Source organism: Pomacea canaliculata, linkage group LG1, assembly GCF_003073045.1.
Source record: "Pomacea canaliculata isolate SZHN2017 linkage group LG1, ASM307304v1, whole genome shotgun sequence".
NCBI lineage: Eukaryota > Metazoa > Mollusca > Gastropoda > Architaenioglossa > Ampullariidae > Pomacea > Pomacea canaliculata.
The window spans coordinates 18,808,555-18,833,329 of record NC_037590.1 but is presented as its reverse complement, the minus strand read 5'-3'; the positions used below and the strand labels follow the sequence as shown (position 1 = coordinate 18,833,329).

Below are 24,775 nucleotides of genomic sequence, written 5' to 3'. Positions count from 1 at the left end.
CTTTCAAGTCCACCGGCAGTAGGCTCGTAATAACAATCACACCAGCAAATGTTAAGCCCATCAGCAGGTCTTTGCTTGTAATAACAATCACACCAGCCATTGCCAGGCCTTGACTTTCTCGGCGATTGCTGCTGGCACCAAATAAAAAAAAATGCCTGCGTTTTCATCATCGTCCATTATATTAGGTGAGCCGCATGGAACAGGCGAGCACTCTAATGCAGTGTTATTAATGGTCGCTGGCGCAGAAGTCGTCTCAAAGTGCGGTGGCAGTGGAAGTGCTGGGGTTCCAGTCCACATCGCTCCTTTACCGCCGCAACAATAAAGATCAAGGCCACTCTGGCACCGAGACCTGGCATGGACTTTGACCAACAAAACAAAAAAAAAAAGAGGCAATTTACAGGCTGCCGGTATATTTGTTGCGAATCCTTAGATAATAAACAGCGAGGGGTTTATTCGCCAAGAAACATTTTTTTTTTAAATTGAGGTCTCCCGCCATTCGGGTCAAAAGGTGACGGTGCCTCCCTAGCGCTAATTGGCAGGTCAGAGAAGTGCGGGACTTGTCATTACATCGTCGGGGTAACTGTTTGCACAAAACTATGTTCACAATTAATGTACTATTTGCACATTTGTGATACTATTTACACGAGCAGGGTACTGTGTACAACGAGAAGTCCCTGCAGGGCGTTTTGTTCAGAATGTCCGTAATAATCTTGCTGAGAAAAAATAAGTATTAAAAATATGTCAGAAAATTATACAAAAAATTTAAATACATATACAAATGGAAAAAAGCAATAAGGTGCACAATAATGTGTTAACTGTTTCCTTTGTGATGCCAAATGAACACTCTACCTGGTGTGAATGTATATGTGCGTGCTTGTCACCCTATGAAGGAGTGGGGTGGAGAGTACGGGAGATGAAGGTAGCTGTGCAGGTATGTTCCACAGAAGGTGGGAAGGCAATTTATTTTGAAGAACACTCTTTTTAGGCCGTCAGACAGCAAACGTGATCGCATTAGACCGCTTCCTTCAGACCCTCCGTTGCCGCGATTGGAGTGAATCTGCTTCTCTTTTAAGACCCTTTCTTCCGGCTGTTTTCTTTCTAAGACACCTTCCCCGTGCTGTTGTTGCTCTCTGGGATTTTTTTGCCAGTCCTCCTCAAAGGGCTTTATGTCTTCCATTGCTCGGCCTGCAAGTAGATCGATGGAAGAGGCCAGTCCGACAGGAGGAAAACCACGAATGTCATTTTCCCGACCTCGTCTACCTCGAGGAATTCCGCAGATCTTTCTAATGTTCCCCTCCCCGCACACTTTTCAGCGGGATGGTCCTTGGTATTATGGGTAATATTGGACGAACACCCCGTCACTTTGCTGTCGGTCACAATGGCGCCGAGAGAGTGAGTGATTGCATAACAAGAGGAGAGCGTGTGATCGGATCATTCATTTCGAGGCTTTCTTGAGTGTTAGCGAGCCTCAATGAGGTTATGTATGGTAACAAACATAATAAAGATGTAAATCTATTATCTATTTATTTATCTTCTATCTGTTTTAATTTTGTTCTTTCTTCACGGATTTGACCAGCTAACTAGACAGATTTTTCATTATCTCAGATTTACTCAGAACATAGTGACAAAAACATCTCCCGTGTCTTCTCTCGTTTGCTCGGCGATGGGATGGTGTTGAAAGAAATGAGGGTAAAAGTTCAACGAAAGGAAATGCTAGTTTTGCATGTTTCTTTGCGGTCTCTTGAAAAACGGAAGTCTAGAACTCACAAAGATGGTTTTATTCTTTATTCTTGTTATGAATGTGGGAGACGCTGCACTTGAGAGCAAAAAGGGAGTTTACATTACAAGCATGATCAGCAATGAAAAATAAAAAAAACAACATACAGCAGAATATACAAACAATTATTACGTGGCAGGGTGTGTAGTATAACTTAAATTTCTCTGTTGAGTATGCAAAGAACCACGAAGTAGCTGGTTATGAGGGTCAGGAGAACTCATTCCTAAAATAGGACAGAATAAAGTGAGATAGGAAGGAGAATTGACATCGAGGCACAATAAATTAACCATAAAAATAGAAACATCAAACATCAACCTATCAACCTACATCAACATTTAAAACATGTGGACTGCAAGTCCTCCACAGTCTTGGACCTTCTAAAATGGCCGCTAATCGCGTTTAGAAACTGTCCAGTGCTGCATCTTATCATCTAAGTTAAGTATCCGTAACACAACGATAGAATTATTGTAAGAAAATATTGACAACCACACTAAATTAACTACTACTCAAAAAAGTAGACAAAAATAGCAAGGCCATTTTTATATTTATTTATTTATTTGTTTCTTATTGATCTGAAGGGGAAGTCATATGAATTCGCGCCAGCCAGTGGAGTGATTTGGCCTGGAAATCCCACAACAAGATTCCTTGCATCTCAGGGAAAAAATGGCTTTTGCAGGACAATCGATAGCTTAAAGAGCGCATGCAGGGGAAGGGAATCAGGCTGGGGACTGTGGGAGGGGGAGAAGGGAATGGGGGAATGGCATTCTACATGCAGCGCGAAAAGCTGCACGTGAAGAATTATTCCCAGCAATCTACTTACCACAGGTTTGTCGGGCTCGGAGCCTTTCGTATCTATTTGCCTTGCAGTCAGGAACACGAACAAGCTTTCGGTGTGCAGACAATATTATGCTTTTATTACCTGATCATTTCATTGCTGAGCATGAAATGAAATATTTCTAAGTGCATCTGTAGAAAAGTTGTAGATTGTCCAGCCGCCTAAATTTAAAAAAAAGGAGAGAAGAGAGAGAGAAAAAAAAATCCCGACACCTCAAGTGCCTGTAATTCTGTTTCTCTTGGTGTGCGTTGCCTTGGACAACCTGACTGCTGTTTATATTTATCGAGTCCAGCTTTATTACTTCATTGAAATACAGCTTTCAACAACACCGACTTAATGTCTCACACCCAGCCTGGTATGAAAACACTTTCGATGGAGCGGGGAAGGGAACAAAAACTAAGAAATCAAACAAACAGACGGGTGGAAAAAGAATTTGGTCTGAGGGGTAGGAGAGGAAGGGTATATTACAGAAAAAAAATAAAACAATGAAAGAAATAATGAATGAGATAGTTAAATAATTATGAAGACATGGTCGCCACCCCATGCTGTTCGTTGTTTGTTCAGAACAGGTGGGAAAGAAGTCCAACGCACTTTTATCTGATCAGAACTCTTGCGTAAGTGAGGCTGGGACATAAAAATATTTCTTTCAGCTCTTGCTTCATGTTAGTGATTGCAGGTGACCTACGCTCACTCTACTGCAATCTCCAGCACAGCAGGAGACCTCGCGAGCCACAACAAAGAAGGAGAAGTTGCTATACGGTTAATGGGGTGTTCTTAATGGGGTGGCGCGAGGGTCTAGCTGCTGTTTGGCAACCGTTTTCTCGGTGAGAATATCTCACGGCAGCACTTGCTCGCTTGTTCAGGAGATTACCGACACAATTAGCCTGCAGCTTGTTAGCTTTTCTTTTCTGCCTGACAAGGAGCAGTGGAGGATATTGAGCGAGCGCTGCACTCACTCGCCTCAAGAACTGCTGGGAGGAAGTTGGTGCTCGTCATCCTCCTGATGTAGTGCAGACGGCGTGTTTTCTCTTTCCTGGCTTGTTTTCAATAGTTTTTTTATGTCGTCGACGCCGTGGAGATTGTGTTAGTTCTCTGTACCCCGATAACTTCTTTTTTTCTAGCCATGATGGATGTCAGCAATAGGACTAAAGCTAGGAAGGTGAGGGAGGGTGAATTTGACTGCCAGTCAACAGTAAGATGAGAAACACAGAGGTGTGGGGATAATACGAGGAAAAACAAACACAGCTAAGTGACAACAATGCAAATAAAACACAGGCAAGGGAGAAAAAAAATAAATAAACACAGGTAGACATAATGATTTTAAAACAACCAAACATGGCAATGGGAAGTTTAAAATGGATGAAAGTAAATATTACAACCTGATTAACACAACGTGCATACACGCAGGCGAACACACACACAAAACATTACAAAAGCATTTGTGACACATGAGACTGACAGATTAACAAATGGAAAGATGGAGACATATACATTAGAATTGATAGATTAATGGATGGATGGATGGATAGCTTGTTTATGTCTCAGTGATTGTGCATAAGGAATGCAAGTGTGTGTGTGTGTGTGTGTGCGCGCTCGTTATGTGTGTGCATATATATATTTTTTCATTTGCATGTGTGTGTGTGTGTGTGTATTTTCATTCCTGCGTGTGTGTGCGAGCGCGCTAATGTATTTTCTTGTAAGCATGGGAGGGCCAGGCAGGGCTGACCCCAGGCAATCAATCAAAGATGACGGAGGGAAAATCTCCTTACAGCGGGCCATCCTTTCCCTGCCAGGTCCAGCACAGGACTAGAAATCGAAGTCACGTTAGCGGACCCCCGCTGTCTCAGCCAAAACTGTCCTGCTAGAGACTAGGACCACACATAAGTCCCCCCAGGCCTCACTGTCTCCACTTGTAAACTTGGTCAGTGGAGAAGGTGCGCTAATGCTAATGCTAATGCTGTTGCTAATGCTCACGCCTTTCTTTCTCTCTTCCCCCACTCCATCCCTACTCCCCCCGTCTCTCATGTTGTATCCTCCCACCCCCAAGTCCCATCTGACATCCACAAACTTTTTGAAGAAAGGAGAGAAGGAGACTGTCCTTTCCCGAGGATGCACGCTCACGTTCACTGCGACATACACGCACACGAACTCATGCAATCACTCAAGACAACATGCGGACATACTCATCCAGCACTTAGAAAATGTAAAATAACCGCCAGCAAATCTTAAACGGATATAATGTTCCCGAGGTGCCTAACGATTTTAGGGGCCCACCTCGTGAAGGGAGCTGGAGGCTCTTACCGCAGGGGTAATGTCATGAAGTAAAAAGCCTCGTCTCAACGCACCGGAAGGAGGAGTTTGGAGCGGATGTGACGTGGGAGCAGCTAGATGGTGACCTCTCCCTAACCTTGAGACAAATCTCGTGGAATTGGCAAAGTGTTGTTTTTATTTCCTCCACTTGCACAACATGGGAAAGTGACAGCTGAAACCGCAAGAAAGATGGAAGATGAAAGTATTTAAACCTCGCAAAATATAAGAACATTTCCTATGATTGTTTCCCTCCGGGACGAGAGGTCACGATTAACTTTCTCCTACCTTCCGCCCTGCAAAAACTAACTGATATCAAGATCATGGGGAGATTGAGCGTGGGAGGAGTGTCAAAAGAGCAGCTGTTTAAGTGCACGGCACAAACCAGATTGAAAATCAGAGTTGTAAGTTTGATTGACTGACTTCAGCTGAGATATGCAATGGAAAACGGGAGGTATAAGTAGGTTAATTGTTTGAAAATTACTGGATAATTCCATGGTTGAGTAATCCAGGGTCTCTACCCCAACTGAACAGCTTACGAAGAGCAAACGAAATATTTTTCTTCTTTCCTTCCTTGTAGATTGTGTTTAACAGGAAGTCAGCGTGGGAGGGTGCGGAGAGTACTGTCTGCAACATTAATAACGGCTGTGTTATTTATGAACTGTCTGTGAAGGTCAGAGAATAAGTTCTGGACATTAATAATGCCCGTTTCATTTAGGAACTGTTTACTCGGGTTGGGTACACGCTGCGTTTTATTTACGAGCTTTACACTCTTCTGTGGAACTTGCTTCCCCTTGGGCGCTGGTCTGGCCTTCCTTCCTTTGCTAGGCAACGCAGACACTTTGTGACCATAATATTAGAAAGTGAAATTAAATCCTAACTGTTTACGCACTCGTCGGACCTCCCAGGGACAAACAATTCTGTCAGCTAGCAGGTCAGGGCAAATTCACATTTTTAACCTTTACTTGAATAAGTAAGTTAAAATATATTTACGTGTGAGGAGGGAAAGAATAGGGTATCGGCAATGATAAAAATATGATTAATTTTGAACTTTACCCTTCCTTCAAGTCGGAACTAAGGTGCTCTACATAACATATACAACAATATTACGTAGATACAGGAGGTCGTCAAGTCTTGAACCGAGGACGGATGATTTATCACGAGTCTGGAAAATTTCTGGAGATAAGCAGAATGAACACACTACTGATTGGAAGTGCAGTCCACGTCCTGGACACGCACAGGTCTAAAAAATGGACAGACGAAGCACAAGGTCAGTAGATAAAAACATGTGAAGAGTGCATGGTCTGTAGATAAAAAAAAAGTTATGATAACAGAGACATTACAAGTAATCGCAACAAGCGAAAAATCTCAAACTACAAACAGATTGCAAAAACCATTAGTAGAAAAAGTAGTCGTGGAACAATAGGTGCAACAAAAAAATCACAGGGCAACAGGAGTCACAACAATCCACGTGCATCTAAGGACGACAAAAACAACAACAACAACAACAACGACGACGACGACGACGACGACAACGACAACAACAACAACAACAAAACTACAACCCTCTTGGGATTTGGGGAAGAGATATTCCTGATACCTGTAGTGTAATTCTACACATGCTGGGTGAAAATAAACTACTCGTACGGCCTATTGAGGTTGTCTTTTAAGTGGTTTTGTCGATAGTTTGCCCGGTTTGCTGCGCCCGTTCCATTAATGATTAGCTGATTGTTTACTTACTTGCTTGCCTGATTGATTCGACTTAAAAATTTCGTAAACAACAGCCAGTGTGGTGGACTTCCTTGGAAACTCCCTCAGTTAGAAACCGTTTTTCTTTACGCATTGATCAGCATCGTTAACTTTTAGGGGCCAAGTTTAAATAGTGAAGGTTGAAGCAGGAGGAGGAGGAAGATAGAGCAAGGACGTCACTTCCGTCACGCGGCCCCGACGACGAATTTCCGGGTCACGGGGACGTCAAACTCAGCAGCTCTCGTCCCTGTTCGTGATTTTTGTCGGTGAGACGACGTCCAATATTATTCGCCTCCGAGTGACTGCTGGAAATTGGATTTGAGGCATGGGCACGCGCGATTTCACCACGCTCCGTGCAACCACCCGCTCTCCTACCCCCTTCCATCTGCAGCTACGCTGACGACGAGGGACAGGGAACATAACCAATCTGGTTAACCTTCGCCATCTTCCCTAACCCCCTCCCTTTACCCCAGTTCCATACCTTCACACAGATTGTCCTCCCTACCGCCATTCTGTAGTGCGTGTCTCACGCGAGGTCAACCGAGACAGAGCGCACACTTGTGTGTTGTGGCTGACCAAGTCGCTCTCCACACAACGGGTACCTCCTCCCTTTCCTGCAGGTCTCTTCGCTTTTGATGCCTGCGTTTCTCGACCGTTTGGTCTACACGCCACACACAATTTTGGATCCAATTAGTAGGTTCTAGCGTGTCCTGCGAGGAGTGTTGACTTACTCTACATTTTCCGGCCAAAGTCGCTCTTAAGCCTCAGGCTATGCACCCTAAAGGGTAGATAAATACCAGGGCAAGAAAAAAAGTCAGCTGAGTGGCAGTTAGATAGAAATCAGGTCGATTCATTAAAAGACTTACAAATGGAAGACTGTGTGGCGGTGGATGGTGGGGGGAGAGGGAGTTGGGAAGGTAGAAATCGGGTAGACGGGTGGCTCTCTCAGATGTAGTTGAAAGTTATTGACTGTAACTAGCAGGGTCTTTTAGAAGCCTTTTACCCTCTAGGATACGAGGCAGCCAAGTCTGAGTTTCGTGGACTGCTTTCTCTCGCTTTCCTATTTTAATCTTGCCTGGCAGCCATACTGGAAGGAGGGGTACGAGGTTCGACAACACGAAGGTCATGAGGTTTCAACAGCAACTCTTGCCAGCCTCTCTCCCTCCTTTCCTTTCTCTCTCCCCCCACACCATTGCGTGGTTCAAATCAGACCCTTAAAATAGGTTTGAATTTTTCTCTTCGAGCTGATGGTTAAGGTAGTTGTGGTGGTATGGAGGAGGATGGAAGGTGAAGTCGGAAAGCAGTTGATACTAAGTTAATGAGTTGTGTGATGCAATATCGACACCCCACAAGAGCTGCCAGATGCAGGCTTAGTCAAGCTGTGAGAGTGCGCCTCCTTGTTCCAGCCTTCCTCGCATCATCGAAATTCGTTGATTAAGTTGGTGTCATCGCTCCCCGGCCGCCTGTGTGTTCCGCCAGCCTAATGACATTTGGCAAACACGCACAAGTCGCCAGTGACCTGTGTGTTTGGGACTGGCAACCAGAGGCAATCGATGCTACAGAGCCTGGCTAGGAGATGCTAACACACACACACAGAGCATGCGCCATCACTCGGACACACAGTCGATCACACACACACACAATGACCGGCATGACCACAGCGACTGTTCCGTTTCACCGGGTACCTATCAAATCGCACCATCAAGCAAATTTTGCGTTGGTTGGCATGTCGGTTCAAAGTGAGGGGTTTAGGGAGGACTTGAGGTACCACACACACACACACAGAGAATTGAACCACTTTTTTGTCAGAAGAAAAAGATTCCGTGAATATCGGGAGATGGATGTGGTTGCCCGAGATAAACCCCAGACGCAAAAATTCCTCTTTGAGTGTTGATGTACATCAATGACTTTGTACTATTGCTACACTTGCTCTGGACACCCTGTCTCAATGTTTGTTTGCTTTGTTTATTGTCATTCCCACCCCCATAACCATCCTTTCTTTCACCTCTCTCGCTCTGCAATTACTTCAAAATAAAGTAACCAGTTCCTGAATGTCACTGAATAGCATGTTTATATAGTTATTCTTACAAACCTATTTAAGTCTTTCACAACAAAGGTGGCAAGACCGGAATATCGAAAAAAAACCAATGGCAAACTCCTGCGTAAAATAAAACAGACAGCAAATAAAGAAATAAAAGGAAGGAAAGATCAAACAGAACGGTTACCAATGGCAACGGGAGCGAGCTGAGCTTGAAAGTCACCTTGTCTCATCGGAGGCTGACGGGCCCTCCCTGTACCAGGCCAGACATCAGCCGGAGTAGAAAGTTCAGGGTTCGATCGGAGTTCTCACCATGTGCTTTGCTAATTTTCTCTCATTATAGGAGCAGACGCAAAACAATGACCTCCCCTGCTGGAGGAGTGGGGAGCCAGACTTGCCACAGGTGTCGCGGGCAGGCTCTCCTCTACGTCGCTTGGATCGAACAGCCGAGACTTTATCGAGTGCCGAGACTTTGGGAGGGACTAACCGAGACCATCGGAGTACCGAGACTACCTAGGGACTTGCCGAGACCACGGAGAGCCGTGACTAACGGAGGGGACTAACCCAGCTGATGAAGTAGGACTATCAGGATGAAACTGCTTCTGTGTTTGCTGCCTTATCATCTCAGTCGTTTAGGCGACGATGTAAAGCTAGGGTCGACTAAAGTAGTCGATGGTAGACTAAATTACTCACAATAACAGTTAAAAGTTCGAAGCCTGATTGGAAAATGGCGGAAATCTTCGAAACATTCGAAACCTACCCTAAAATCGTTTGCACTTCAATTTACGGTCTGGTCAACTGATTCTGAGAGAGAGAGAAAGGACAAAAAAAAAAAAAGATGCAAAGAAAGGAAGATAAAAAGAGCTTGTGTGTAAAAATGCAATGAGGTTAAATAAGTATATAAGTGTTCTTTCTAAACATCCACTTTTCATGACCACTAACGAAAATTACCATCACCCCTGCATCCATTTTCATGTGTAACAAAAACAAATTGTTATCACTGACTCCATACGGATAAATATATTCACATGCGTCATTCAATCTCTTTGTGTAAATGTATGCACGTTTGCTTGTTTCCTTTTTTTTTTTTTTTGGAACCCTGACACTAGAAAATAATTCGAAGAAAGGCTTGGTATAACTGTTAGTGTCCTGTGACTTGTTTCTGAAGTGCTCAGCTCCCACACACACACGATTCGTTCTCCGGGCAACGACTTACAGGGTTGTATCGGCTTAAAGGCTTTGTCAATCTATGATGCTTACAACTCGACCCGCTTCTCCATCGATCTCAGTGCCATATATAGCTTTACCTTTTCATACCATGGCACGCAGCGCTACGCCCTTACAGCAAATGTCGTAGAGGATTTTTGATCTTACCAACAAAACACAGCACTGAAGCATCCTGAGGGATCCACCTGGTGCACAAGACATTTTAAGCAATACATTTAGTGCAAAACTGATGTGCTATGTGCGACCAGACAGCCATGCAGGATAGAAGAAGAAAAAATAAAAATAAAAAAGGTTGTCACGACTGCTGCTGGTGGTGTTGGTGGTGGTGGTGCATAACTGTGTGTCTCGCCATCGATAAAGTGTACCGAGCTCTGCTAGTCCCAGGGTAGGCCTGGTACTTCAAAGCAGCCAACCTGGGATGTGTCGCATCTCTGTGTGTTTCTTGAAGGAATCGTGTTGTCAAAGACAGTGACAGGTGACAGTTGGCAGATATTTGTGTGTCGGTGACACCATGGCATGCGTGCGTCAGTGTACTGATTCACCAACGTCAGCTGTGGCGGTTAGGTCAGGCTGACGTCAGCGAGGGAGTAACTCCAGTGTCAACTACCAGCGCAGCAGCTAAGCAGCACATCTTTAGTACCGCCTCTAGCCGTGCAGCCTGCCTCTAGCAGTACATCATGCAGTGTCAGCAGCAGCAGCAGTCACAGTCTGGGGAGACAGTGTCGGTCTAACCATCGCAAATTTGATTAAAACCAGTTCATGGCGTAAGCCCCAAGCTTGTCGAGCGAATGAGCCGACGATGGTAGCTATCCCCAGTCGATGTCAATCAGTGAATTAGCTCTCCTCATCTCATCACCCTCCCACTCTATTCATTCTACTCGAATATGTGATAGCCAGTCGCTCCGCCTGGACTTGCAGAGGAAGCAGGCAGATTGTACGGTCTCCTGCCGTTGTCCCCCAAGCGTGACGACCAAGTGAGATTTGTGCCAAGATCATGTTCAGAACAGATGGAAAAAATAGTGGGCGGCAGGAATGAAATAAAGAAGAGAAAGGGTGTACTTCTTCTTCGACCAGGTGTGCGTGTGTCGGTTGTTTTATCTTCCACGTGACCTAACCCCCCAAACCAGACGTTTGCTCATCTCTGCATCTCCAACAGAGCCCCATCCACCCTTGTTCATCCCACCTCGCCTAATACAGACCTCGCAAATCTTCAGCATCGCGAAGACAGAATGGAGCTCGTTAGGAGCTAAAAACACGCCAGTCAACAGCCACCCTGGCTTGCTGAGGAGTAGAAACAGAATTTACGCCAACGGGGCTCGACGGTTTCTTTTTCTTCCACCCCGTCTCTACACAACACACGTCTCACCCCAGTCGCCGTACGGCCATCGTTTTACTCCACTCGCCTGCAAGCATCCAGTGTCCAGAGACAGCCAGGCTACAGCAGCGGGACGCATAAAATACCACACAAGCGGTGCGATTGATTTTTACCCACCCACCCTCTCCCCCTCACCCGCTTTCCATTCCTCTCCCATCCCTCTTCCCTCTTCATCCTGCATTTCCTTCATGCACTTGTCTCCCTTGCCTTCAGCAAGTCTTTGGAAGAGGGCAAGCGTCATTTCTTTATCAATAATGCTCGGTCCGTGTTCGTCCTCGTCTCTCTTATCACCGGGATGAAGGACAGAGACTGAAGAAGAAGGGAGAGAGAGAAAAAAAATTAAAGAAAAGTTGCTGAGAGACCAGGAGGCTGTGGTGTCGTCCCACCAAGTCCACAACGACCACATCAGGATTTGACCGAACGCTGGAATACATTATACGAAGGCGAGGGAAAAAAATCACAGTCTGTGGTTTAGACTGTGCCAACAGGCATCTGGAGGGGGTGGGTGGACGCACGGTTCCTCCGCGACCTGAGCGTCACCCCCGGGGTCTATGTCGAGCATGACACGAGGACTAAGGCTGATGACCTCTGCGCTCAAGGCCTCAGGTCACCCACCCCCAACCAACCTCACAGAGGAGGGGTGGACGTTTCCAAGTGTGCCTTGCCATTCCACACTCTAGTGCCAGACTTTCCAGGGAAGTTCTAGAGGAGGAGGGAGCCGAGACTGTGATGGTCAAACCTCGTATCGCGCGTGTCCCCCTGTCTCCCCTGACACTGGATGCTCTGTGATTGGATACTGTTTTAACACAAGCCTACCTTATGACCTTTTCGCGATCGTTGCTTGCCGTTGAGACTTCCATTCATCACATGCTCACACGTTCTCACGCATTTACACACACACACACACCCGGCTTTCACACTGTAAAGAGGTGAGACACATTTTGGACAAAGCCAGACACTGATCTCGTTTTCATCGGACACCAGGACACGCACACCACCTTCCTCTGTACCCCTGACTACGCCTCCACCAGGACCCTCCCAGACTGGCAGGAGAGAAAAAAAAAAGTAATATTTTTCAACACAGACGAAAGCATATTGACTCTGTCTGGTAGTGGTTCCGTTCCACCAAATATTGTGACAACCGCGATCGAGGCCGGAAGTTGAGCATTGAGAGTCACAAATCGTTTCTTTGACTCGTTTCTGTGGGTATTACAGACGCTGTATAACCAACTCACTGGATGCGCCTTCCACACACACACACTGTTCCCCCAGCTGATGGATATTTCCTTCATTTACTCCCAATCGCTGGAGGCCGCCCGCCGTGTCTGGCCTGCGTGGTAAGCAGCTGCCCGACAACCGAACGACTTGAGTAGCCCTCTCCGCCGCTGCTGCACTGGTGCCGTGGTGAAATCCAGTTCAGTGTTTGTAGTCGAAAGCCGTGATGGACCGGTGCTGGGGTTATAGTTGTTGTTGTTGCTGTTGTTGTTGTTACCTTCCTCATCGTCGTCGATGACTGTTAGTTGGAGGCGGGGAGGTGTGGGAGAGGTCTCCGTTCGTACCGCCTGGATAATCGCTGCGATCTTCAACACAGTATCGACCAGCTGTCGCCGTCCACCATCATCATCACCACCACCAGCACCGGTTGGCGAACAAGAAGTTCGAGCGGACTTGTTTTCCCCGAGCGGGCAGCCGATGTGAGGCTTCGCAGGTGTGGTCTGGCGTCCCCGTTCTTGACGAGACTCTCGCCGGCTACCGAGGGCCGGGCGCTCGCCGATGCCAGCGCCACCGGCTGTAAATAGATGGAAGAGCGAAAGCGCCAGATTTAGATTATCCACACCCCTCCCTCTCTCTCTATCTCACAAAGCCTCCCTCCTTCTCCCTCCTTCCCTTGAGCCAGCCTTCACTTTCGCCAAAAGGTAAGACATCGGTGGACCTTCAGGAACCATCGCTTCTTCTGTGGTTTGCATCAGACAAGATTTGTTCTCGAATGACCTCAGTCTGCTGATTCAAGCAAGTTCCAGCCAAACTGTTAACATCGCCGGTGAACTTTGACATGTTTGGATACGTCATACACAGAAAATAAAACATAAAGCAGGTTACAGCAAGTAAACTTTGACCCAGGAGTATGTTTAAGTGAAAAAAAAGGATAAGGCCCTTTTTCCCCTTGAATCTTAAAAAAAAAAAAAAAAAAAAAAATCCACAGGAAACATCATCGAACAGGAAGGGGAGAAATGATGATTTATGGTTCGGCAAGGAAAGTAGCATGGTGTACTTGCTGCGTGAAGTGGTAAACAGATGACTACCTTCTCTTCCTGCTGAGTAATCGTGCAAAAGCCAGGGCTGCTATTCCCAGGAAGCAGTTCAAACACAAAAGCAATGCAAAAGGGGAAAAAATCCAACTCAACTTCTATGAAATGAAGCTTCAAAAGTTTGTTATATTCGTGATGGTTTCATTATAACCTCCTGCAAATGTGGCAAGTGAAACGTGTGATCAGCAACTTGGATGCCAGCCTCTGTAAGGAGAGAAAAGAAAACGAACTTTGTGATGGGCATCAGGCTGTGACCGAAAGGTGAACAGGGTGTCGGGGAGACCAAGAGTGAGGAGTCGGAGGAGGAGGAGGAAGAGAAAGAGACTCAACTTCCGGCAGGATGACGAGGGAGAGACACAGGGCCCGCCATGCTGCTTCTACCGCACATCATGCGCACCACGCTCATGGCCATGGGCACGGGGGCCACGGGGGACACTTTGGCAGTCTGTGGTAAGGTCCTCCTAGCACGTGCAACACGTACGTCAGTCGCTCTCTGCTTTGTTTTTACTCTTTTCTGTTGCTTTCAGTTCAGTCAACGCGCTTTCACTTTGTGTGTGTGTTGGTATGAGAATGAAGTCTAAAAGATGAAGTATGTTTCAAAATAAAAAATAAGTATTTATTGCAGCGTTTGCGGGCCACGTGACACAAATTTTAAAAAATCTTACAGAAGTAATTTAGAGGTTAGGCTGATGGACTCCATCTCAGTACAAACAGGACCGAAAGAACATGAAGGTTACAGCACAGATACGGCCAAACATCTCAGTCTATTTGTAACAGCCACGTATGTGTGCGTGTGTATTCATTTTTAATATATATGAGTGTCATCAGTGTGTGTGTGTAGATTGAATAGGGTTGTCCTCACCTCTGTGTATCAATACACCTCATGTGCACATTGGAATTGTCAGGTCTGTGGACTTGCGAGTTCCAAAGTTAAAAAATATTTAATCGATTTATTTTTTCATTCGATATCTTTTTCTCAGATTTTCAGCTCAGTTATAGCCATCCTCTCTTTGCAGTATGTGGACTGTGGATACGTGTTGTTGACAGAAATAATGCGACAAACAGACATGGCATTGCATGACCTTCCCTTGAACATGATGTGAAGACAAAATCTGGTCTTCCTGTCTGTGACTGTCCCCCACCTTCTCTCTTTCTCTCTTTTACACACTCACACATCACACATCTCTCTCTCTCCAAACACACACATGTGAATGATGTAGGAAGAAACGGGCAATACTGTACATGTATACCACCCACGGCTGCTTGCATTGATCGACGGGTAGATAACGCTGTGCACGCGCACGGGTAGGCCTACAAAACTTGATGTTATCCAGATTCTTTTTCTAAAGTTTAAACCCTTCAGTTCAGCGGTTGGTCGAGTCTTGCTTCTTGTGAGGTCACGTGCAGAGTTCAAATCTCCTTCAGTCCCCAGTGGCACACAATCGGTGAAGTACCCGAATATTAATGTAACATGATCCCCGCTGGAGAGGGATCACCCTCCTCGTTTTTTTATATTTCGTTCATAAAATATTTTTATATCAACCATTTTTAAATGATGTTATTAACTTCGGAGAAAACCGAATCAGGTACCTTGTTTTACACCTGCCGGTCAGGAGTTCACACTGCATATTTGCCATGAGAAAATATTCTTTGGATGCCCCGGCCACTGGAATCAAGATGGCAGACCCAACATGAAGGGAACGGTTTAAAACATCGCCGTCCAGAACCGTTCCGCGGTTGCAGTTATTGCCGTCATCTCCCCCATCATCATCAATCTTCATCATAAGCAACTCCTAACGATTCGGCACAAGGGAGACACACACAGATAACGCTCCAGAGAAAATGGTGAAAGGGGAAGTTGTCTGACATGGATCCATAAGTCAGTCAAGTGAGAAAGTATCGAGAAAACAGTACAGTCAATAAAATCATTCACAGGGAGACAGAGATATATTACGATTCGATACATTTGACTGATACAAACTTCAGATAACACAAAATTGTATCATTCATCAACCTTTTTTATTATTTGCATGACCACCACTAGACAGTATTTTCCTCGAACACATGTCTCTCGCCATTTGTGAACTTTCTTTGCTAAAATATAGATAAAGGTCCATGGCTAGGTCAGAGTCTTACATAAGGTTACCTCTCCTAATGTGCACTTGCATAGAGCAAACAGGATGCTCTTGTAATCAGCTGCTGTCAAGTTGAAATACAAAAACAGATATTTTGAGAATATAGGTTTTCAAGCTGTTGTGCATAATTATTGCTTCTACTACAGTTACACCTTTCAGTGCTTCATAAATAAAGGAGGCAAAACCCAAGGAAAATAAATTGTTTTCTCCTATCACACGTCAGCAGTGTGAACTGAACAGGGGGAGGGTGCTTCCAATATTTTTTGTGAAGGATATGATGTTTGTGAAGATCCATAAATCTGTGCATTCAAGGAAAAAGTGGTGTTAGGTTTGTGCTACATTAGGACAAAAGTGGTATACAGAGGTAGAGAGTGAAATAAAAGAGCATTTTAGAATCAGAATCTGTTGTTTGCTATTGATGACTGCAGTTTGTTGTAAAAGTAAAAACCATGGCTGGCTACTTTTATTTCTAATTTTTCAAGCTTCACAACTTGAAGTCTACACTGGAAACAGGTTCTATGATCTGCTATGAAGTACTAATATTTAATTATTAACCAAATATTAAAATTATTTATCGAGTATCAGACTTTAGAAATGTTAATATCATATTAGTTCATGCTTAGGTTCACGCATTTGAATTTTAAATGTGGGAGTCTGTATTTGTGCTTCACTCCTGCAATGTGTGGCACACGTGTGGATTGTCTTAGCTATGGCGGAGGTCTTCACACAGTCAACATGTCCATGTACAATGGTGATGTCTGTGTTGACCATTGTGTGCCTGGCCATGTTTCTAAACGTGTCTTGAAAACTAAAGAAGTGGTTTCAATCGGATTTGCGAAGTAGTATATGACATAGAGCTTTACCCAATCATAAGAAAACATATTTGCACCTGGTCCTTTTAGTTTTTACTGGGAGACTGGCTAAGACTAGAAATGTTTTCATTCGTCTGAAGAGCGAAAGACAGCCTTTACTGCCTTTTACATTTGTTTGGAGTGTACACAAAATGCTACTGACATATTAGAGACAACAGACGAAAACTAAACCAACTTTACATTCCTTTCTACTCTGTTGTCTCTATCTCCTTATCCCCCAGTCTGTATGTCAGTCTTCCTGTATTTCTTGGTCACCTTTCTGCTTGTCTGTGTGTCTGTCTCTCCTTTCTCACAACGTTCTACTTTCAACTTGTCTCTCTCTCACCCAGTTTCTCTTACAAGAAATACAAAGTTCTTCCAGTGTCTTCAAAAGAATATTTTAGAACTTTTAGTTCATAAAGGACATTCAGTTTCGATTATTCCGCCGTTTTGTGGTTTGCTTGTACACATGTGAACATGTCTGTATTTTTTTGTACTTATGGTAAATCATTCTGTCTCACTTGCCTTATTTGTTGTTTTTATAAAACGACAGTTACCCCAGATGCTGTCTTGCGGTGTATATAGTGTCAGTAAAGAGTTTCGTGCCACATCGTCTAGACAGAGAACAAAAACAATAATGTCTTTCATTAATAAGAATTTTTTCTTTGCCTTGACATTCAATTTTCAATGGACAAATGGAGAATTACTCCATAGAGCAAATTGTCTACTGAACTTTCAAACACTACCTTTTACGAAAGAATTTCAAGGCTCCAGTTATACTCTTTACCTTTTTTGTTTGAATAAATGGAAAGTTAGTGATTTAAAATGTGTGTGTGTGTGTGTGTTTGGTGTGTGTGGTGTGTGTGTGTGTGTGTGTCCGTGTGTCCGTAATGGAATACTCTGAGTGCAGTTTTGCATCGCTGCTGTTGTCGACCACCCTTTCCTTCGACGAGTGACAAGTCTTAGTTTAATTAAATTAACTTTTTATCTTACGATGTGAGACAGGTACATGTTTTATCGAATTGGTTTTCTGTCTGTCAGAGACAAGCAGATCTAGTTTCATTTAAATTAAATGTTTGTTTAGCTCTGTGAGACAGAATGGAGCCCAAACTTGCTTTGTAGATTGGTCTATTCAGAGAGGTCATTTGCATACCCAGGCATTAATGTTTGCTTTCGACAATGTGTCGTATTAGAACACGGTTTTATAAAGTACAGAAGAAAATATCGATGCATATTATGCTAGATGTATGCATCCTTTTCATGTTTTGTTTTGCGAATAAATAAACATTGCACGGGTTATAGTCAAAAGGTAAAAATAATCTTGGTCATCGCAATCATCATTAGTGTGTTGTGAGTTTGTAGAATAGAAAATACTACAAGACATTAGTTTTGGCGAAATTTTGATCACCACTTAGAGTCATCCTTGTACTCTTTGGTTTCTTTTTTGTTTCCTTTAACCTCAACTTGTTTCTCTTCTCCTTCCTATTTCTGCTAAAAATCCTTCCACTACCATTGGCTTGAATAGTTTATGAAAATCTGTGCTTGCTTCTTTTTGAAGTATAAATTTGACATTAAATATTTGGATACTCAGTTCCTTCGCGAAGTGTACATTTAGTAAAAAAACAAAACAAAACAAACAAAAAACTCACTTTCATAATGAACACTTTTTTCAGGAAATGTAAATTTAACAGATGTTCTTAAAGTGTCAATCAAGTTCAAAACTTTGATAAGGAACAATAATTCAGAAAGTGTAAATTTTTTAATTAGAAGTTTATATAACTCACAACATGACAATTTTGTAGTGATAAAACAAACTCTGCATGTTTCTCAATAGGATGTATTCAAAATAAACCCACACTATTGTACACACATTAATAGTCCCGTCCCTAGAAATATTTCTTGGCGCGAAGGAAGCAGGTATTAAGCTCGAGCTCTGTCCAGGGAAGTCTCCAAGTCGTCAAAGTCAGAAAGAGGACCTGGTGTTGGTTGTGTACCTCTACTCCTAGGATTATGGCCGGCTTTCAGATTTACCTATGTGGTCCCGATTGATCTGATGCCGCCCGTGGTTCCCGGGTGTGCGGCATGTCATCCCCAGCTTTGGGTGGTGGCCGAGGTGGCCGTCGATTGGGGAGGCGCAAAAGCAATCATGGAATTGCAGGCGGCTTGCCACGTGTGCGTCATCATGTAAGATTTACTCGCCTCAGCCGGGATTAGGTGCAGGGCAAGTGCCGGGGCTGGATACTGAATTCTCCTAAACTTACTGCTCGTTTTACGCTTTCTTTTCTGTCATTTCCTAGTTCGATTTCGTTCCTTGTGTGGTCATTTCAATTTTCTTTTCTTTCTTTCCTTTTCTTTCTTTCTTTTTTATACCATCATTTTCTCGATTTTTTCCCTTATTTTCTTTCTTTACCTCCTTTTTTCTTTCATCACACTCTTCTTCTTTCTTTACTTCCTTAATTTTCTCTTTCATTTTTCTTTCTTCTGTTTTTTCTTTTCTTCTTCCTTCTTTTGTTGTATCTACTCTTTTTTTCTTATTTACTATATTTTTAATTTTTGTTTTTTTTCTTGTGTTTTTCCTCCTTTTTTCTCTTTTTTTTTTATCCTCAGTACTTCATTTCTGGTGTAGTCCTGACCAAACATGCGCAGCAAGCCATCAAAAAGGAAAATAGTCGAAAGTCGAAATTACTTTGGAAATATTGCTTGCAGAGAAAGTCAGACAGCCGTAAAGTCCTGGCTACTTTTATCGCAACTTCCAATCTTGGAAGAGTTTTGCTCCTAGAAATCACCTCTTCATCCTTGGCCTCCTAGCGCCCCCTTCCGGTAGAAACTTGCGAGCACAAGATGAATGTTTTGGGGAGACGGGAAAAATTGACTGGGTGTAGAGGAATGCAAAAGGTGGAAAAATTAAATCGAAGATGGGGTAAAAAAAAAAAAAAAATTATCGCTTTGTCGAATTCGACTTTGACACATAATGCATGATCCATTGTCAGTCACGGAGCAGATTTTCGATTGGTTTTTGGCGAACCACATTGTCGGGCATCTCCAACTCTGAATTTTATTGAACCAGCTATCAAACAGTAGCGCCTCCCTGGACCCAGGGGAACTGTGGATGGGATGAATGGGGAACATGGGGGACGAAATGGAATCAAAGAGGGCTAAAAAAGAATTGTAACAGGAGATTGCCCCAGGAAGTACTGAGACTAAGATGGTGTACAGACTCTGGAAGAGGATTGTGAGATCAGAGCTGGGGAACCACATGAGAGTTGAGAGGAGAAAGCGAGCTGGACTCGGCCAACAAAGACTGAGGAGAGATCTGGGCTTAAGGTCGCTGAATATATCGAGTTCAAAGAAGAAAGTTTGGTCCAGAACGGCCCAAGCAGGGAAAATTCGGCTGAGATGGGAAATCGAAGATGGCAGCTACAAAACGACCTGGAGAGGAATAGAGCAGACAGATTTCCATTTATGGGTGGAACCCTGAAAGGCAATGTAGAATGAGAATACTAGATTAGTCCGAACTAGAGGGGCCTGAGAGGTAAAAGGGATCGTAAAATGGCTTGAAGAAGGGGACAAAAAAATGAAATGATTGACCGTCATGGGGAAGGAAGGAAGAATGGATTCAGATAAGTTCAAAACAGACCAAACGGAGGTTGGCCCCAAGAAGTCGTGTGACCATTGACACAAAAACCCTCCATGATGTAGAAATTCTGTATGAGCGAGTTGTCATCGCTGTACAAAGGGAAAACGATATAGAATACGCGTGAGAGTGTGTATGTGTGTGTTCGTATGTGTGTGTGTACGTGTGTGTCAGAAAAAGAACCGTGTGGGAACGCGGGCGGTATGCAGATAGCATTTACCCATCCTCCTAATTTCGCCGGTACTTCTTGCACTTGGGAGCCCAGGTAATTGACTAGTTTGCCGAAGAGAGTGAGTTGCCATCATTACACAAAGCTTCTGAGGGTCGATGGTAAAGCCCACGTGGGAACGCTCTCTAATTTGTCACAAACACCTCGCATCGACAGCTCTCCTACCGTCAGCCTCATCCAACCATTTTGCTGTCCATGACCGTGGGATGGAGCCCCTCACTCGGGACTGTCGTGACCCCCTCACAAAGCGCCGACATTAGCTTGCCACAGCCACAACCACAACCACAACCTCCCTCTTGTTTCTCACCTCTTCTTTCTTCCTCCCTCGACAGCAATTAGCGTGTAGAGCTCGCCGACAAAGCTAACTAGTCTGTATACAAGCGCGATTGTTTGTGGAAGGCTCTTTGTCGTGCTGGATACTGATGTTTATTGGTTTATCATACACCTTGAGCAATTGCTGACCACGCGGTTTTTTTTCCCTCATCTCCAACACACCTGACAACTTTGATGAATCATCGCCTTGTACACCGAGAGACACATCGCCGATACAAGATGTGGCTTGGTGCAGAAATCGATACATTCATCAGGACGTGTCACTGACACATTTTAAAAATTAATTTAATTATAATTAGTTTTCGTATTTTCTTGGGATGTGCTTGTATCTGTTTCTGTCAGTCTGTTACTCCATTGTTGCTTAATTGATGACACTGTTGTTATTATAATCCTTGCCAATGTTTACTTATGTTGTAATGCTAGTTTTCGGTTATGTCGAGGTTTCTTACTATCTTATTTCTGAGCTTCGTTTTCTCTGCATTTTCATCTGTATTTATATCTCACGTTACCCAGATGTTGATCCAAGGCGATACACTTCATATGTGTGTGTGTGTTCTACAACCTTGTGCCCCTAGCAGCTAAGGTTAACAACTTCAGGATGTGTACATGTGCGTTTGTTTGTGTGTTCATTCCATATGGGGGTTGGTTGCATCAGGCGGTCAAATGTCACAAAAGCTGTGCTGACCAAGCAGTTGCACATTGTGCACGGTCTTGTTGTCTCACCATCCAGCTTTCCCTGTTTTCACACTGTTTAATTTACAAAACTAACAGACAGGCGTTTGATGACATCGGGATGGCATCTGCACGTAGACTAGAGTGAGCAGAAAGGAATCGATTCTGGTTTCCTACAACTTTTGTCTGTATCCCAGACTCTGAGACCATGGCGTGGAAAAAAATGGGGTATTTCTCACGGGAAGCACGTGTCACAAACTACTTCAGAGATTTTATATTTCCAGGTTTCAGAATCGATTCCTAAACAGGTCATAAATTGTTGTTATGAAAGAGGCTGGTGTTGGTGGCTGGATCCATTCAAGTTCTTGATGCCATTTTTTTCCGAACCCGAAAGTGGAAACAGAACCCTAACCTTTTAACATATCTTTTCATCATCTTTTACGTTTCCGTTATTATCATCTAGAAAAAAAAATCACGAAACAGAAGTTTAAGACTAAAAGAACAAAAAACAAAAGAGACACGAGTATAGCGAGGCAAGAACAATGGGACCTGGAAGGGCGAAGGTGAAAATAAGGGCAAGATTCAATAACACTCCCAAAATAGTTTCGTCACCCGCTGAGAAAACTTGGAGTTTTTCTTTATCGCAACCCCACCCCTGTGCCAGCAATTTCAAAACTCATTATCACTATCGCCATTGATTTCAGTACGGTCGGTTTCCGTCTGAAACAGCCTTTCGCTTTCATAGTTTTGCAATTTTCTTCTTGTCTTCCGCTCTGTCTCAAGCTTGTCACCAGCTTTTGTCTCCCCCATCCCTCCATCTTTCCCCCACAAACCCAAGCTCACCTCCGCCACGTGTGCTGGTTGGAGGCAGAGGGAGATAAAGTCTGACACCAGATGGCAGGGCGACTTCGATTGGTCCAACGGCGTTTTCATCCTTCCCTGGCTTGGCCTGCACGGAAGTCGGTCTGGGAAGTAAGACGCATTAAAGGCGTCGCCATGGAAACAATCACTCGGAGTATCGATGCCTCTGTCCGACGCATTCTGAGCGACGGGACGTGTTCGAGGACGGGTGGGTGGGCTGAGGGGATGAGGAGGGGAGGAGGAAGCCAGCAGGCTCTGGCAACAGCGAAAATATCGCGGTGGTGAATGCCAACATGATTGCCGCCAAGCCACTCTCACAACCTGCTTGCGCCTGCAGTATTGGAGAATGATATTTCATGGTAGGGTAGAAAACGCGATATATGAAAAACACAATCAATGACCGAAAAAAACGGTAAAGGGGGGATGTAACGAGAAAAATGAGGCAATAAAAGCATGAGCTGGCATGGGGTACGGTATTCGAAACCGAATTTAAGAGAAAACAGGGGGATAGGGGGAGGTAGAACAATGGAGGGTCGGCTGGTGGTGTGTGGCAGCCTTACCTCACTGTTGGAACCGTTCTGTCATCTCGATATCAGGAAGGGAGGGAATATTCTGGGGGTTGGGTTGGTAGTTGGAGAATTAATGTTTATATATGTTTCTCCTGTGGCGTGCTATTATTATAATTCGTTTAGCTTTTTTCGCATGAGATGGACGAGATTCATTGATAAATGATTGCCCGACTACCATCCATAAGTTATCCAGGCAGGTACAGTTAGGATGGAATAAATAAAAAAAACTAAGCATTCTGAGAAAAACTATAATTCTTGTTTCAGGCGCACGTACACACACACACACAAGCTCGCGCGCTCAATGAAAATTAACTTAAGAATGAAATCGAAGTCTCTCGCCCGAGAACAAACTAGAAATGATTGAATGCAACAGACTTCATTTGAAAAGTAATTGTTATAAAAAGCATCAACTGCCGCAGGATGCGCCTGGCGTGTTACTAAATATAGCGACAGTCGCTGACCGCAGGCCTGGCTGCGATCCTCCCTCATGTTGGGTTAATGGAGGCAGGACAGACAGTCGGCACGAAGGATGGATATACATTTCCGTAATGCGAGGGTATTGACCAACAGCAGAGTGGGCTGGAAAGCCCTCTGGTGTCAAGAATACATGTGAAAGGCTCGCTTCACCTGACATCTAAGAGCCTCTTAACATGGCGCTAAATGCTTGGTTTACATGGCCGTGAACCCTCCTGGCCCATTGATACGAGATCTTTTAATGCACAACGAAAGGCACTTTCTTTCAAACCATCAAACGCTTTAATTGCTTGGATTGTGTCACCTTGGCACTGTTTGGGGGGAAAGGAGGAAAGTGTCCTCAGGTACTGTAAACCACGTGATGTCACGTTTTAAGTGCAGCTCGGACCTAAGTACTTTGTGTGATGGCGTCACGGGGTTTGAACCTGCCCCTTGCGTGTGATGTCACCTGCTTCCGACGGATTTTTGTACTTCTTTTCATGACTCAGCTGTGCTGACCCTCTCTCGTGCTTACCGCCTCTTATGCACGGTTGCTATGGTTTCTTCTTAAAAAAACACACTTGTTTCTACTTGTGCCTTTTACTTCATTGCATTTTGCTGGGTTTGTTTTTCACATTCAGAACCTGTCAACATTCGGACATCTACACCTAACAGCAATATTGAACATTATGGAGAATAACTTAAAATAGTTTTGAATGGAATTATTTTTGTTGTTGTTGTTTTTCACTTCGCTGTTGATTTTTCTTTGTTTTTAATTTTACATGAGGCGGTTTACTTGGTTAAGTCTACACCGTTGTATATATTTTTTCAGCTTTAAGATTATTTAGCTGAATACCTAAATGTAGTTGTTGGCGCGATTTGAAATGATACTAGTCTAACTTTTTGTTAGTTTATACACTTGCTCCATAAATAACAATAAGCTCTCAAAAATGAGCGGTAAATTAAGAGACACAAACAAATGAATTGATGAATCAAGCGAGGGTTCTGTATGCCATACTAAGCTACTATTTACTATAGGCCTGTTTTGTAGGTAATGATGGCCCATCAGATGTAGAGATTCGGTGATACAGGTAAGCCATCTGCAGACTGTCCTGCCAACGCGGGAGGGCAGACAACCGAGATCATCTCCCCTTGTGGGCGCCCACTGCAGCCTCACACGAGTCAGCAGGTGTACAAACTGTGTGTCTGAAGACCGAGCACTCAGGCGTTTGATCCTTAACTGAAACGCTTCCTTCCACAGACACGAGTCGTACAAACAGAAGCATTAAAAGCCATAAAACGGACGACAAGGGTAGGAAACCCACTCACATACCCTTCTGTGCACCACCATTACAGGCCGTCTGTTGCTTTAAGAACAAGGAAAAAAGAAAAAAGGAAGTAAAGAAACAGAAACGGTCCAA

At 44.1% G+C, this 24,775-nt stretch overlaps 1 protein-coding gene across 7 annotated transcripts in view; it reads left to right on the top strand.

Annotated features, from left to right (window-relative positions):
* The window catches only part of LOC112563593 (innexin unc-9-like), a 185,222-nt gene that overhangs the window by 66,041 nt on the left and 94,406 nt on the right, over positions 1-24,775 (top strand). The window contains exon 1 of one of the 7 annotated variants that reach the window (XM_025237730.1): positions 8,657-14,067. The exons of the other annotated variants lie outside the window; for them this stretch is intronic. Coding sequence (XP_025093515.1) covers positions 13,958-14,067 — 110 coding nt within the window. The 5' untranslated portion in view covers positions 8,657-13,957. Of the gene's footprint in view, positions 1-8,656; positions 14,068-24,775 lie in introns of those variants that run through there. 7 annotated transcript variants of the gene reach the window in all.